Raw genomic sequence first — 15,382 nt, 5'->3', positions numbered from 1 at the left:
AGTTATTTCAGTGATCAAACCACCATTTTGCCACGCAGAAATGTGAAGGAATGGTTCTAATGTGCCTCTGACTGCCTATTGTCTCAGAGTAGAAACATCAACACATTTTACATAAGGCTCTTTTCGTCACAGACCAGGGAAAAGGCTTTTCTAGAAATGCTGCAGGATGAGTCATAAACTGCAAGGCAGTAAAGCATTTCACTGTTGATAACTTGATGCAGTGTGATTAAGCCAGGCTTTGTTTTCCTTTTTGTTCCATTTACCAGACTGCTATCTCGCCCATTTTAAAGCATAGGGTTGTCTGTGATGCAGCTAGGTTATGTATGTGTAGTAGGAAGTTGTTTATGTATGTCACTGACCTTCTGTACACAAGATAGCTCTAATCTTATGATAGGCAATGCTGTGTAACACAGAGAGAGAGAGCTTATTCACCTTGTCTAACTGACGTATGTTTAGGAAAGGCGTAACTTCAGTTAGAGGTCAAAATCTCACCAGCTTCCCTGAAATCCATCTTTCCCCACTGGAGTTCCAGTGACTAACTTCCTGTTTTACGCTCTTTACCCTTTGCAAATACTTATTTACAGCTTGTTCAACATACTCGCAGAGGAGAACTCGACTATTGGAAGGCAACTGCAATTTTGTGGTCCTTCCTACTGTGGATGGTCTCTGCAGAGCCATAGCTAGGGGTGGGGTGGGGTGTCTAGCCAGGGTTTAAGCCTCTGGGTGAAGCTGCCAGAGGGGTGCAATTGAGGCTCCCAGCATGTCTGGGCTTCAGCCAGAGAGGAAGATGAAAAAGTGATGGCAGCCTTCCTTCCCCTTTACCCATGAAGCTTAATAATAATAATAATAATAATAATAATAATAATAATAATAATAATTTATTTATTTCCTGCCCATCTGGCTGAGTTTCCCCAGCCACTCTGGGTGGCTTCCAATCAAGTGTTAAAAACAATACAGCATTAAGTATTAAAAACTTCCCAAAACAGGGCTGCCTTCAGATGTCTTTTAAAGAGAAGATAGCTGCTTATTTCCTTCACATCTGAAGGGAGGGTGTTCCACAGGGCAGGCGCCACTACCGAGAAGGCTCTCTGCCTGGTTCCCTGTAACTTGGCTTCTCGCAATGAGGGAACCGCCAGAAGGCCCTCGGCGCTGGATCTCAGTGTCCGGGCTGAACGATGGGGGTGGAGACGCTCCTTCAGGTATACAGGACCGAGGCTGTTTAGGGCTTTAAAGGTCAGCACCAACACTTTGAATTGTGCTTGGAAACGTAGAAGGCTCCTTTACAACACTCTGCAGGGAAAGGGAGAGTTGGAAAATCTGAAGAGGCTGTGAAGATGGGATCCCCTGTGGGTTTGCTCAGGTTTGAGAAAGAAATTCTGGAGGGAGGGAGGGGCAGGAAGCTGAGGAAGAGAATCAGATGGACTAGATGAACCTTGGGGTCCCTTCCAGCTCTACATTTATATAATTTTATGATCTCTTCCGAACTTTGAATGTGTTGAGTCATTTTACAGTTGAGTCATTTTACAGACTATACATGATCTACACACAGGAAAATAAGGGGTGTGTGAGCATTTTCCTTGCCAGAGCCAGTTCCCTGGCAAGCTCTGGTATCTTCCTTACTTTTACAAACACTTCTAGCAAAAAAGCTGTCATGGATCCATACTTCTAGCGCAGCCTCAAAGTAAATGCATAGTTCCAGAATTAAACTTTCAGCTGCATTCATGTGCTGAACACCCCACTCAATATTAAAAATACAGATCCAAGTAGCCTTAGGTGTGTTATCAATCCTCTGGCAAAACAATATTTTAAAGTTTTAATATTTTAAATATTAAGTATTAATATTTTAAAACCCTTTAACAACCCATTGTGCATTATGACTGCTAGTATTTAGGTACTGTTTCACTGTCCATATAAGCACTGGGAGAGTGAGAAGATGAGTTTTTAAAAATCTCCCTAAACCTGAGCTAAATGCTTTCCAGTTTGAGATGGGCCCAAGAAGGATCACAGAAATCAAGTTTTCCCAGGGGAAATTCTATTTGGGGATAATGATCTGTGTTAGGTTTTAACCAAGTACTTTTCAAAAATTTAGCCCAAAAGTTTTATTCTTAAAAAACAACAACCCCGCAACTCATTACAAAACTGAAAAATACAGCATTGCTTTAACGCTTGCGAGAGAAAGAACTTCTCCATGGTTAAGTTGACAATGACAAAGGAGGCACAGCTAGGTAAATCAATTCCACTGATTTGTTTTACTGGGTTAAAAAGAGGGCACTTTGGTATCACAATATAGAGATAATTCAATATGCAGAGACGTACAATTACAGAAACTTTCCTCATATCAGAATATGTTTTCCGATGAAACAATGAGGCATGAAACAAATGTAGTTTTGCTGCTTGACATGACAAAAGGAAGACAATTTCAGCTCCAATGGTTCTCTCTATTATTGCAGGTATGGGAAGCCTCTGGCTATTGGTCCCAGTAAGCACAGACAATGGTCAAGAAGGATGGGAGCTGTAGAGGTCAGCAACATCTGCAGAGCCGAAGGTTGCCAACACCTGCTCTACTTGGGAAGGTTTTCGTTTGTTATGTCTAAACAGTTGCATGTAATGATAGCAAAATAACGACTGAAAAAGGAAGGAAAAACCTATTTCCCTATATACAAGCTCTGTTCCCAGCCTATTGAAGTCACCAAGAAAGGCCCAGCTCCAAAAACTTTGAAACAGCCTCTCAGAAGAGAACCAACAGTACTCCTCCCTACTGGCATTTCAAAAGGTCAGGATGACCTGTGAAAATTTACACTACATCAAGCATACACAGCCAAACCTGGAACCATGGCATTCCAGAGTGTTCCAGACTCTCTGATTCATGCATTAATTCACACACACCCATATTTCTGAAATTTTAACCACAAACGGCAACAGTGAGACTTTCACTCTGCCTGTCCAAATGCACCTATTTGATGTTTCTGTAGACATGGCTTCCTTTTCTTAGTCAAATAGATACCAAAAAGGTTTTGAAATCCATCTATATTATGCAATCAGTTCTGGTGGTCTTACAGTAAGCATGTCAACATCTTAGGTATAAGGTTCCGAATGTGTTTAGAGAAGTCACACTCTCTTACACTGTGTTGCGATGATGAGTATTCAGGGAAACAATATTATGCAATTCTGATGCTGTTCCCAGAAATTACACAGAATCTATTCTCAAATTCTCGGATTGTCACAAATTTCTAGATGAAAATGGAACGTTGTAAATTATTTGTTTTTTAAAAAATAAGTCCTCCATCTCCCACCATGAACAAATGAACAACACACAGATAATCTGCAGGGTGCCCAACTGGGTATCCGTAAGTTCTGTGGATACAGTAGCTGCTGCAAGTTTTGCTCTGAATTGTAAGGAAGTCTCTGAGGTAAGAGAAGTAAGTCATTTATTAATTTCCCAAGGTTTGGGTAAAGACGATTGGCAATGACCTTAACCCACACTACACATGTTTTAGAGATTCTGCCAAGCAGGAAGTGTTATCTTATATATTCCCAGCTATTTTTGTGGCTAGTCAAAAGGCTGGCAGTGAAAATAGTATGTACCTCCTGGGTACTGGCAGGGCAGTAGATGAAGATGTATTGCTGCCTTAGAAAAGGTATGTGACGAGGAAGGATTAGCTCGTATCTTCCAATGCACGCCATACACGCTTTCTGAGTTTCCAAGATGCTCAAAGCTCCACAAACCTCTGTGTTGACAATGTCACAAAGCATTGCCATACCTAGGCTACAATTACATTTCAACTTTCACTATTATACAATTTTTAAACTCTCTAGAATTATTTCCCACAAAGCTGTTTTCTTACTGGTGCCTGACCTGTCAAATGGAAGTCAGAAACCAATACAAATTAAGTGGCTTAAGTTGTTCCAGAGAAAAGGAAAGCTAATTTGAACCTCTGAGCCACAAGGCACCAGGATTGAGAAAACCATGTGGGGCATGAACTTTTCTAACTCCTGGACGAAAATCTCGATTTCTCGCAGTTGCAAAGGCCCTTAACATTCTCCACAAAGCAATGCACAGAAGATACAATATGTGTTCCAATGTTGACTATTCCCAGTACTTGCTCTCACCCCTGCCCTGGCTTCAGCTGGGAAGCATCTTGGGGCTATAACTGCCAGCCCTCAAGAGAACACCTCACCTCATTCTAATAAACCCCATGGCTGCTTCTGGTCAATGTTAACAAAAACCCAGGGTATTTTTTCTGAATGGGCAAGGCAGCTGGAACCCACCTAAACAGAATTCATTTCCCACATAACTTGAGAAGTCAAATTAACCCTTTACCCAACACCCCACAGCCTATTTCCCCAATACACGTGCCCTCCAAACACCGAAACACAACTGTGCCTATGTCACAGACCCTTCTGACCCCTAGAAATCATTTCACCATTGGGCTGTCACACAGCCCAAGCTCGACAACACAGCAGTTTGTAAGAACTGAACAGATTCCTGTTCTCCTTCACAAACTGCAACAGTTGGGAGGGGGGCGCCTCCCAACAGAATATTGGGAACCCCAATTGCACAGTGCCAGGAAGCACAAGCTTAGTGGGGGGGGTGTTTCTTTTTTTAGAAAGTGACACACTTCCTCCCACTTTCTACACTTCACATAGAGTTTGCAAAAACACCAGGCAGTGCAGAAAGCGCCACAAGGCACTTTCCACCCAGGTGTTGAGAAGGGGCCCCTTATTGTCGAATTCCTTCTCAAGGCCTGGCTGCCCAGCGTTGGCAGAAACACCCACTCCTGGAAATGGCCCCCATTACACTGCGCTTTCTCCCCGTCGGGAAATCCCTAATCCGCTTCCCACATAAGGGAGGGAGCTCAGGAACGCAACTGGGCCTGTTTCTCCCCTTGTGAGCCAAAGCAACACAGGTCGGGGTTGTGGCGCAGCGTCGCCGAGCATATTGACAAGGTGTTTGCCCTTGCTGCTTCCAAAGGCGACAGGGCAGCTTTCTTCTGTGGGGAGGAGTCGGGCGTGCGCGACGGCGAGCACTCACCGAGGTCCAGGGCCTGGTTGTACTTCTCCAGGGCGGCCGCCAGCTCCTGCCTCTCCTTCAGCGCGTCCCCTTCGGCGCCCAGCCGGCGCGCTTTGCTCTCGGCCGGGAACCACTTCTCCAGCAGGCTGCCCAGGACCACGTTGACGCGGGGACCGGCGGGGGGCTGCGCGGCCGGGGCAGCGGCAGAGGCTGGGCGCCGGGCGGCGCAGCGGGCGCACTCGCCTCCGCCGCTCTGGGCGCAGCGCTTGCAGTGGGTGTGCCCGCAGTGCAGAGTCACCGGCTCGCAGAGCAGGCGGCGGCACACCGGGCAGCCCAGCGGCTCCGGGGGTCGGCAGCAAGGCGGGTCCGCCAGCGGGTCGTCTCCCTCCGGAGCTGCCCCGCCGCCAGGCCACGGCGGCAGGCGCAGCTCTTTGTCGCGGAGGCTGAGCGCGAAGCTCTCGGTCAGTTCGCGCAGCTCCTCGGGCCTCAGGCGGGCCAGCCGGGCGGCGGCGCTGTAAGCATCCAGAGCCTCGGCCATGCGCCCCGCGCGGGCCAGCGCGTCCCCTTGGCGGAGGCAAAGGCCCCGCTCGGGCTGCGCCAGCTCCGCCAGCTGCGAGCTCAGGATCTCCGCCGCCAGGGCGAACTGCCCGCCTCGGAAAGCCTCCTCGGCCACTTGCAACATCTCCGCGCAGGGTCCGCCGCCGCCGCCTCCTCCTCCTGCCGCCGACGGGGCCTGGTGGTGGTGGGCGCGCTGCTGCGCCTGCTGCCCGAGCGCGGCCCCCAGCTCCATTTTCGCCGGGTTGGCTGCCTGGGTGGGTGTGGTGGTGGCGGCGAGCGCTCCTGCTATGGCTTCATCGTCGAGCTCAGCGCCTCCGCGAGGAGCAGGAAAGCGGAGAGGCGGCCCCTCGCAGCCGCCGCGCCTCGTTCAAGGAGCCTGGTGGCCGCCAGGGCTGGGACGGACGCCGTTATGAAAGGGCTGCGCGGGGGGGAAGGCGCGCCGCCAGCTCCGTCTGGGGCGTCCCCCGAGGAGAGCGAGCGCGTCGGGGTCAGGGGGAGGAGAGCAGGGCGGCGCTGGCCTCGCTCCCGGAGCGCGCCAGCAGGCAGCTGAGACTATTCCGGGCTCAGGCGCTTATGCAACGCCGAGCGGTTGTATAACTCCTTCTCCCCGGCTGAGGGCAGCACCGCCCCGCCGAGCGCCCGCCCCAGTCCCCGGCCTGGTGAGCCGAGCGCACATGCCCTCCGACAGCCGCTCCGCCCGCAGCGCACGTGTGTGTGACGGGGGAGAGGCCGGCCAGCGCCTCGCAGGCTTCCGGGAAGCGGCGGCGCGGCTGGTTTTCTGTTCTTCTCCAAACTGGCGGCGTCTCCTCCTCGCTTCAGCCACAGTTCTGCGCGGAGAGGGGCGGCTTTCAGTTCTCCACAAAGGAGAACTAGGGCGAACCGTGTGGCCGTGACCCTCATTTTTAAGCCGGCAGCTCCGCATTTGCGATGCTCCCTTTTGTAAAGTTTCACAGACCGCTGGGTGTAATTTTGGCCGAGTTTGTGTTTTTCAGCGCAGTTTCACGTGCGAGGAGAGGCCAGCAGAAATCTAAAGAGGGTTAAGAGAGGGGAAGCGCGTATATTTATATAATAGCCCATCCTCCACTCCTCTCATCTGTCTGGTTGTAAGTCATACGGCTTCTAGGTATGACTGGACAAAGTCTCATCATCCATCATCCACTGTGAACCTCTCACAGTGCAATCCTATGCATGTCAGAGCAGAAGGAGGCATCCAGTGGGGGCTTACACCAAGGGAACCTTGAACCGAAGCCTTGTTCCTATTTCCATATCAGGTGAGACAGGCTTAGCTCATCTCCACACCCAGATAACTTCCCTTGTTATCCACAGTATGGCTAGAATCACTTTTTTAAAACCCACGCTAAATGCTATCTGTTTGAATCGGTTATTTAGAAATCAAGAACTCTGCAATGGATCTGACGTTTGCCTGACACACTAAAATGGTACCTGTTTTACTGGGCTGCTGCTTCTCTCCCTCCGTAACTTATGGGAAATGATCACCTGAAGCTGCTCCCTCACGTTTAAGGCCCCAAGTCACGGGCCAAGTGAAGCCCTGGTCAAAACAGGTAACCTTCAAGTTCTGTTTCCAGAGGCAGGGCTGATGGTCCTGGGGTTACTGAAGTTCTGTTGAAATTCCCATCAACCCCAACCAGCGTGGGCCATGTTGGCTTGCTTGGGGCTGCTAGGAGCTATAGTCCAAAGCAGCTGGAAGATTTCAGGCTGGCAAAGGCTGTTTTTTTGGAGTGCACCATCCGTAGTAATGCAGGATGAGCAAATATTGCAAACGAAGCTGTAGTGGAACAGGGGCAGACAAAAACCAGAAGCTAGGAGCTGCAGGCAACACCACGCCCATTTAAATAGCCTGCTTCTGTCAAATGTGAAAAAGGATTAACTTTGCAGTTGCACTGGTAGATTTTGCATTAAATTGTTCTACAGGAGAACAGTTTGGACTCTTGTGTAAATCTCAAGCAAATCTGCACACTCGGAGCTGTAAAACAACACAGGAAACCTGTGTTTTAGTATCTTAATAGTGTGAGATTAGGTGGCACTTTAGTATGAATTACGGTAGATTTGTAGCACACTCCTGCGGCTGTTTTAAGCCCCACTGAATTGAGCAGGACTTGCTCACTCCCAGGCAAGTGTATTTATGTAGCCTTAACAGAAGCAAGCTCCACTGTCTTTGCTGCTAATAAAGAGATCTGAGCCTCAATTCACCAGTTATAAAAGTGGGATAGGATAATAAATACAGTGCAGTCCATTCCTGAAGCAGCAAAAGTGGACCTTTGATTCCAGAGGTAGCTGGTGCCCAGGGGACACCAGGGAGACCAACAATAGGGGAAGCCAGAGCCCATGGCAGGCAGAACCAACAAATTCTGATTTTGTCTCCCATCTTCCTCCCTGTTGAGTTCTAGAAGGGCAAACACTCAAGACTAAGGAGTAGGAGGAAGATGGCAAGCAAGGAGATAAGCAGGTGGCGGCTGGCTAAGGGCAAACTGAGCCTGGATGAACCAGCCTCCATTGGAATTGGGGAAGTGAAGGATGAGTGCCGGCCACCTCATTTCCTGGTGCGCTGCAGGGCATAAAATTCCATAGCATAACTATATAACTGCCCTTAAGCACTGCCTGAATCACCCATCAACTACAATAATAAACACCCTTACGAAAGTGTAAACCCAAAACAACAATGTGCAAAACTGAATGCCATGGGACAACAACTGAGTAAATGTGCAATTGCATAAAGCTCTGACAAACCTGAGTACAGGAAATTCCTTTCAATCCCAATTCATTTACACACAAATGAAGAGTTACAGAGTTAAGAGTGGGGGACTGTATGTCCTCATTTTAAAGAATGCCTTTGCACATGGAAAACTTAACGTATCAAGGAAGTTGGACAAGGAGTCTTGTCGCCGAAAAGCTAACTTTTCATACACAGGAATATTTTGATTTCAAGAAATATATGTGATCACTCCCCATCCGCTGTCTGAAATGGTACAGTCCCAGGAATTTTCTTGCCACATTATTGATCTGGGCGTGATATGGACATTAAGCCTTTGCTATGGTGTGAAACAGCAGAAGCATAGTTTATGCCTCGCTCGCTTTCATATACTTTAACTTGAATTGTAGAGTTGGAAGGAACCTGAGGGTCATCTAAGTTAAGGTTACCAGATTTTTTTCAATGAATCTGGGGTCACTTTTCAACTTCAATGGATTTTGTATGGGGACTGATTTGTAAATCCAGGGACATCTGGTAACCTTAATCTAAATCCAACCCCCCACCCCCGGCCATGCAGGAATCTCAACAACTTGACTGTTGAACTTCATTGGCTTCAGCTTAGCACATATTCATGTGCTTGTGGTTGTTACCATAGTCATTGGCAGTCCAGCAACATAATAGTTTTTGACTAATACTGTACTACATATCTATGCATGGGTAATGCTCTCAGTGACTGAAACAATGGTCCGCTGGGCTGATTTTAATTGGGTTAGGACGACTTCAGGGATCCTGTAATTCCCTCCCTATCATCTGCTGTTACACCACCAGTCAGTATTGATTATATACACCAAGATGCACCAGTATTGTCTGGAAGACTTTTATAAGAGAGATTTGGCAGACATCCTTGCTTTTTTTCCACTGTCAGGAATCTTCTTTTTTTTATGCTGAAGAGCCTATGCCTCTGTTTGAAGCTTTTTTGCTTGGCCAGTCATTTTAATTATTGCTTCTTGCTGTTTTTAGTTAAGCACCCTCATATGTACTTTTATAAATAAAATACTTGCCGTGGTTACAGTTATTAAGGTGCATAACAAATCATTATCAATGACAGTAGTTGCTCATATGTTACCTGTAGTAAGATATACTATTAAATCACGTACAGTGGTACCTCGGGTTGCATACGCTTCAGGTTACATACGCTTCAGGTTACATACGCTTCAGGTTACAGACTCCGCTAACCCAGAAATAGTACCTCAGGTTAAGAACTTTGCTTCAGGATGAGAACAGAAATCATTCTTCAGCGGCGCTGTGGCAGCAGGAGGCCCCATTAGTTAAAGTGGTGCTTCAGGTTAAGAATGGACCTCCGGAACAAATTAAGTACTTAACCCGAGGTACCACTGTACTGTATTTTGCCTCATAAGCACTAAATTATTATGTGACTGTAAAAAGAATTGGCTAGGTCTGGAGATGTTTTAAGAGTTGTTTACTGGGGACATCTAGTGGTGGATCAAAATAGCTCTCACTTCTTTGTTGACCTGGAAAAAAGACTTGTCAATTCAGAATGTAAATCTTGAAAAAGGTTACTGTAGCTGGTTACAGAACAAGAGTGATGGCGTAATCATAATTTGTACCCAACAACAGCTCAAATTTGGATAATTGAAGATGACGAGTCCAGGAAGCCAAAAATCTTTTAACATAATTTATTCTTTCAGCATATTCTTACAGATCTGGGGTAACAAAAGTCTGGGGGTGCAAGGCCACCTGTAACTGCTAGAATTAGGAAATGTTAGAAATTAATAAATGGCAGAATTTAGATAGTATTTGCAGTATTGAAGGGAGGATGCCAGACGTTAAGATTTAACAAGCAGACTAAACCAGGAAGTCACCTGGGGACAAGGGCCGTCAAGGTGTCATTACGGACAATGGCCAGTCACTGACCTCCTGCCTGAGGTCTGGGTAAATAGCAGAGTTGGGAGAGGGATGTTACAGGAGGTGTGATGTCACACAGGAAAAATGTGTCCTTTTGAAATTTATAGAGGTTGGAGAAGAAGGGGGAGAACTAAGAGCTGCTCATTTCTTGGCGAGAGCCTAAAGGAGGTTGAAGATAAGCACAGAAATGTCTGGGAATCCAATGAAGGACAGCTCCTCTTGAGATGTGAGTGCCGTGAAATCTCTCTCCATGGAAAGCTTAACCATAAACCCCAGCTGCCAATGCACCAAGATTTGGCTCCCTACTTTACTCCCAATTGCCTGAATACCAAAGCCCCAAATACACATAACCATCCTAATGATCAATTAGCATAACACAGGGCCTTGCAAACTCTCAGCACAATACCCATGATCGCTCTCTGGGTTGATTAACTTAACACAGGATTTTTGCTAAATCCTGACATTTCCAAGGCTCCACAGGGAGTCCATGGTCAAGGTGGTAATTAAAGGCAAGCTTTCAAGATCCATGTCCGGTTCCATAGGCACTAGACCGCAGGATCAGAAAAGAGGTACCAAAAGTTACAATCCTTTGCAGTGAAAGCAAAAAGGGCATCATAAAATTACCTGCAGCAAAGCAACTGCCAAATGCATTTTAGTTTTGGGACCTGTAAGCAAGATGTTATCCTTTTTGACTCCTTGCCAGCCCTTGGGTTTTATATTCACCATCACTAACTTAGATTGCATGCCTGATTCTGTCCTTACAGATATAATCAAACATCTGAAGGCAGCCCTGTTTTAAGGAAGTTTTTATTGTATTTTTAATATTTTGTTGGAAGCCACTCAGAGTGGCTGGGGAAACCCAGCCAGGTGGACAGGATATAAAAAACAAATTAAAAAGTTATTATTATTGTTATTTTATAAACAAGAAAATCATCCTGATTATTACTACAGATATGTGATGGAATCATGTTCAGGAGCAAATGCTGTGTGATGTATTGAGTATTGCATCTCAGTCTGGATAGTTCAGTCGGTTAAAGCGCGGTGCTGATAACGCGAAGGTTCAATCCCCATAAGGGTCACTTGCATACTCCTGTAATGTGGGGGAGGGGTTGGATTAGAGGACCCTCGGAGTCCCTTTTAACTCCACAATTCTATTATAGTCCTCTTTCATCATCATCATCAGATAAATATCCGATAGAAATTATGGGGAGTTGAGCCTAAAATATACAGAGGCAAGTTAGCGTCCAGGATTAAAATCCAACCCACTATGACAGTGAGCCAGCACCTTTTCTAAAACACCCTCTGCCCCACAAACTGTCTCATACCTTGCAGGTTTTTTCACACAGCTCGATGTGCAAGTAAATGGTGAGCCTGGTGTTACCAAGGCATCTGCCAAGGACACGGAGCCAGGAATGCGAACATCTGCTCTGCCCCCACACAACCAGACAAGAATGCCTGTATCTGTAAAAGCATTCTCTTTCAAATATTCAGTTCAGGGAGTGCCAACTAATTTTATTTATTCCCTCCCCCCTTATCTGCATGGCTTCCACTGCCTATTTGCTTCGAACCCTCTTGAAGCATGACTCATAGGAAGAAGCTGAGCAAAAGCAGCAGCCTTATTTAGCATGACCCTGTCATTTAGAATTTTCTTTTCACTTCCTTCAAATCCAAAACGTGATCTCTCACACACAGAGCTCTCCCATCTAGGAGGCAGTAATTTGGATGTGACTCACAGGGGTGGAACGTAAGCAGCCATTTCACTTGTCCAAGAAATCCTACAGACATGGCAGCTAATTTGGATGAATCAACCAACACTCAGCCATTGCCCAGTGAGGTGGCCAAGCTGGCACTGAGCTACGGGCACTAGGCAGATTTGAGATTTCACAGCCTTGCTGATTTGTTGGAATGAGTTTTCGAGCTGTTAAGCTCCTTACACCACTATGAGAAACAAAAATGGATGCCAACAATGGAGGTTAACTAAATAGGTTTTTTTGGCTGCTAAAACGAAAGTGTAAATTAGTCATTATTTTGTCATTCAACCCAACACCAAGAGCACTGCCCAATATTGTGTTATATTTGCTATTGCTGAGGCGATAGAAATCCACATTTAGTTTACTAAAAACAGTGTATCGTTAAACATCCTTGAAATTTAAGCAGTGCCCTGAATCATTCAGACCAGTGTGATACTTTGCTTGAGAGATTTTAAAATATGCTCCTCTACTTGAAAAAATACTAGTAGAAAAATCATTGTATTAAGTCTTCACTGTTGCTAAATTTTCACAGCGCCTCACATACATTGCCACAGGCATTCTTACAGAAACCCTGTAAAGTATGCTGATGTTCGTATGACATTAGTGGTGTAGTGGTTAGACTGCTGGACTAAGATTTGACAGAGCAGGGTTCAAATCCCCACTTGACCTTGGAAGTTCACTGGGTGACCTCAGGCCAGTCACTGTCTCTTGGCCCAACCTACCTCACGAGTTTGTTGTGAGGATAAAATGGGGAGGAGAAATATGTATGCCACCTTGGGTTCCTTGGAGGAAAGGTTGGATATAAATGTAAAAATTAAAATAAAAAATTATGGAAAGTTGAGGTAACCAGCAACACCATCTGTGATTTAAAAGATTCCATGTTGCCCATTGCCCCCATAAACCTGGCAGCACTCTGAGAGAAAAACTTACTTTATGGGACTAATGCATGGCACCATCCAATAAAATAAAAAAACAGGATTAAAATGGCATTTGTTGTCACCAAACAAACTGGATTTTGACGCTCAGTAGTACAGTACTGGTCTACTATTAATGTTTTGGCCACTAGAGGGCCCTCATGTGATCGTCCAAAACAGTGCAATGGAGGGAATGGATATCATATACTGTACTTGGAATCAGCAATCCTGAATTTATTCAGAGGATGCTGAAAGCCTGGACATTCTACAAAAAGCAAAGTTGCTAAACGGGGAAAAATACTGAACCACTATTGTGTAGCCTGGATCTAAAATCAGTCAACAGGGTTGTACTTGGCTATACTTTTCAGTCTCATAGACTGAAAAAAAGACATGAAATTTACCACAGTTGCACACGGGCAACAGAATTCACCATCTTCCTTTTTGAAAATCTGTTTTTTGTGCTAGTCTTTCATGCCAACAATAAATGCTTTTTATATTTTCATGCTTTTGATATTTTGATGCAAGGCATCAGAAGGCAATGAAGGCAGTCTGCTAGGCCTTCCATACGAGAACCAGAAATTGCTGCCATAAGCAGTGCTCAGCCAGTACCAGGGCAGGAGTTTTAAAAGCTGGAGATAGGTTTAAAAGAATGAAAATTGTCAAGGTATCTAAAGAACCATGCACTATTTAATGGGGGCTCTTGCAAAAAGAACTTTGAAATCCATTAGATGAGTTACCGTAATTAGCTCCTCCTCTCCCAGTTCTGTGTCCTGCTATTACATAATGTAACGCCACAAAAAAAGGAGTAATGCCTAAATTTGCTTATTTTCCTCTTCCCTAGTCAGTGGCACCATCAGGACAGGAATTTGTGGCGAAAGGCTATGGCTGGGTGATATATCACTATAACATCAAAAATCCTGTTGAAATCCATATTGTGATAGCGGTTTCATAATTTTTGACCTGGAAATATATTGTGAATCATGATATATGTGTGTGAGGTATGCAAAAAATCAGTGTGGGGAAAACCATGAATCAAGCCAATGCCTCCAAGTAGCTCCACCCTTATTTCAGACATCGTGATATGTATATATATCATATCTATACAATGTTGAAAACCAGATATCGCCCAGTCCCACAAGAGACTAGGGCAGAATGAGCAGGAGGACCCTCAAAGACAGCAAAACGGGCTTAACATATTTTGAAGCAAGTGAAAAAAAAGTGAAATAATATACATGATAACCTAATACTGTCCCCCACCCCCTTGTGAGACCATTATGTCCAGAGTTTAATGTTACTTAAATCAGCGTTCTTCCATCTTGGGTGCCAAGATATCATTGGACTACAACTCCCATTAGCTAAGCTGCATGTGGATGATGGGAGTTGTAGTCCAATATCATTTGTGGGCCCAAAAGGCCCAATGACCTACCTGAACCACTGTTCTTTTTGTATCATGCACCTCAGTCATTACTGTCAGTTGTATGCCATTTTCCTTCTGAAGGACCATGCACTTTAACAACGGACACCAAATAAATACCTAAAACAAAAACTCCAAACATAGGATGGATGGATGGATAAATAAACAAACAAATAAATAAATAAGTATATAAAAAGCTAAGAAATTCATAAGAGCAAACATAACAACTGCAAACTAGAAGAAAATAACCACAATCAAACAGACACCAAAATTACTTTATGAAACCAGAATCTATTCAAGTTTAGCCTATCACTACATGGGAATCTATCAAAAGATACACGGAGTTTATTAGAGAAAGAAGCACCGGCAAAAGGGGAAAAAATATATTTACCATGGAATTTGCAATGCACCCAGATTCTATACAAAGATTGCACAAGGACACACCAATAATATTCTGGGCAATCAGATCACAGAGAGAATGAGGGAAAAAAGACTTCATCTTCGCTTTTTTTATTAGAATTAGCTTTAAGGCCTTATTTTGCTATACATTTCTCACATTGTTACATTTTAATTCAGCAGAAAGGTAACTTGATCAGCTCATTAGTCCTGAATTGCAATTTATTTTCTAACATGTCGTATAAAAATAACTGAGCTGTTACATCTTTTAAACATCAGTTAAGACCTATTGTATACCGAAGATCTTGTAAATGTGCCCCCCCACTCCCACCCCCCAAAAAATGACAAGAGCGCTTCAAGCTTTGCCATCTTGGACATATCTCTTGTTATCAACGGTAACTAAGGGCAGCTTCACATGCAATTATTTTCTGGCATGGATATTACTTCTGTGTAGGAAAGCTGCATGTACGTACAAACATGGCAATATAGATGTACATCCCCACTGCACACACAAACGTGTCTATGGTTTTCCTACACAGGCGAGAGATCTCTGTGGGAGAAATTTCCATGTCAGAAAGAGCCCTTAATTCTCCTCCAATAAACTGGAGCCATTCTACACATTACAACAGAGGGAACTAACATGGCAGCCCAGATGTTGTGGACTCCCAATTCCCATCAAACCCAGCCAGCTATCAGCTATAG

General features: G+C 45.1%; 1 protein-coding gene and 1 long non-coding RNA gene across 2 annotated transcripts in view; one reads left to right on the top strand and one right to left on the bottom strand.

The window, feature by feature from the left end:
• The window catches only part of LONRF2 (LON peptidase N-terminal domain and ring finger 2), a 39,372-nt gene extending 33,390 nt beyond the window's left edge, over window positions 1-5,982 (bottom strand). Inside the window, exon 1 of the mRNA XM_081908878.1 lies at window positions 5,033-5,982. Within this exon, the coding sequence (XP_081765004.1) occupies window positions 5,033-5,801 (769 nt within the window). The 5' untranslated portion in view covers window positions 5,802-5,982. The remainder of the gene's footprint in view (window positions 1-5,032) is intronic.
• A 281-nt stretch (window positions 5,983-6,263) lies between these two features.
• Window positions 6,264-15,382, top strand: part of LOC309368649 — a 13,855-nt gene continuing 4,736 nt past the window's right edge. The window contains exons 1-2 of the long non-coding RNA XR_014167837.1: window positions 6,264-6,840; window positions 6,959-7,131. This is a non-coding gene — a long non-coding RNA (uncharacterized lncRNA). The remainder of the gene's footprint in view (window positions 6,841-6,958; window positions 7,132-15,382) is intronic.

The sequence above is a fragment of the Podarcis melisellensis genome (assembly GCF_964234715.1).
Source record: "Podarcis melisellensis genome assembly, chromosome: 4".
NCBI lineage: Eukaryota > Metazoa > Chordata > Lepidosauria > Squamata > Lacertidae > Podarcis > Podarcis melisellensis.
The sequence above is the reverse complement of the archived record's forward strand: the minus strand, read 5'-3'. Positions and strand labels throughout refer to the sequence as shown.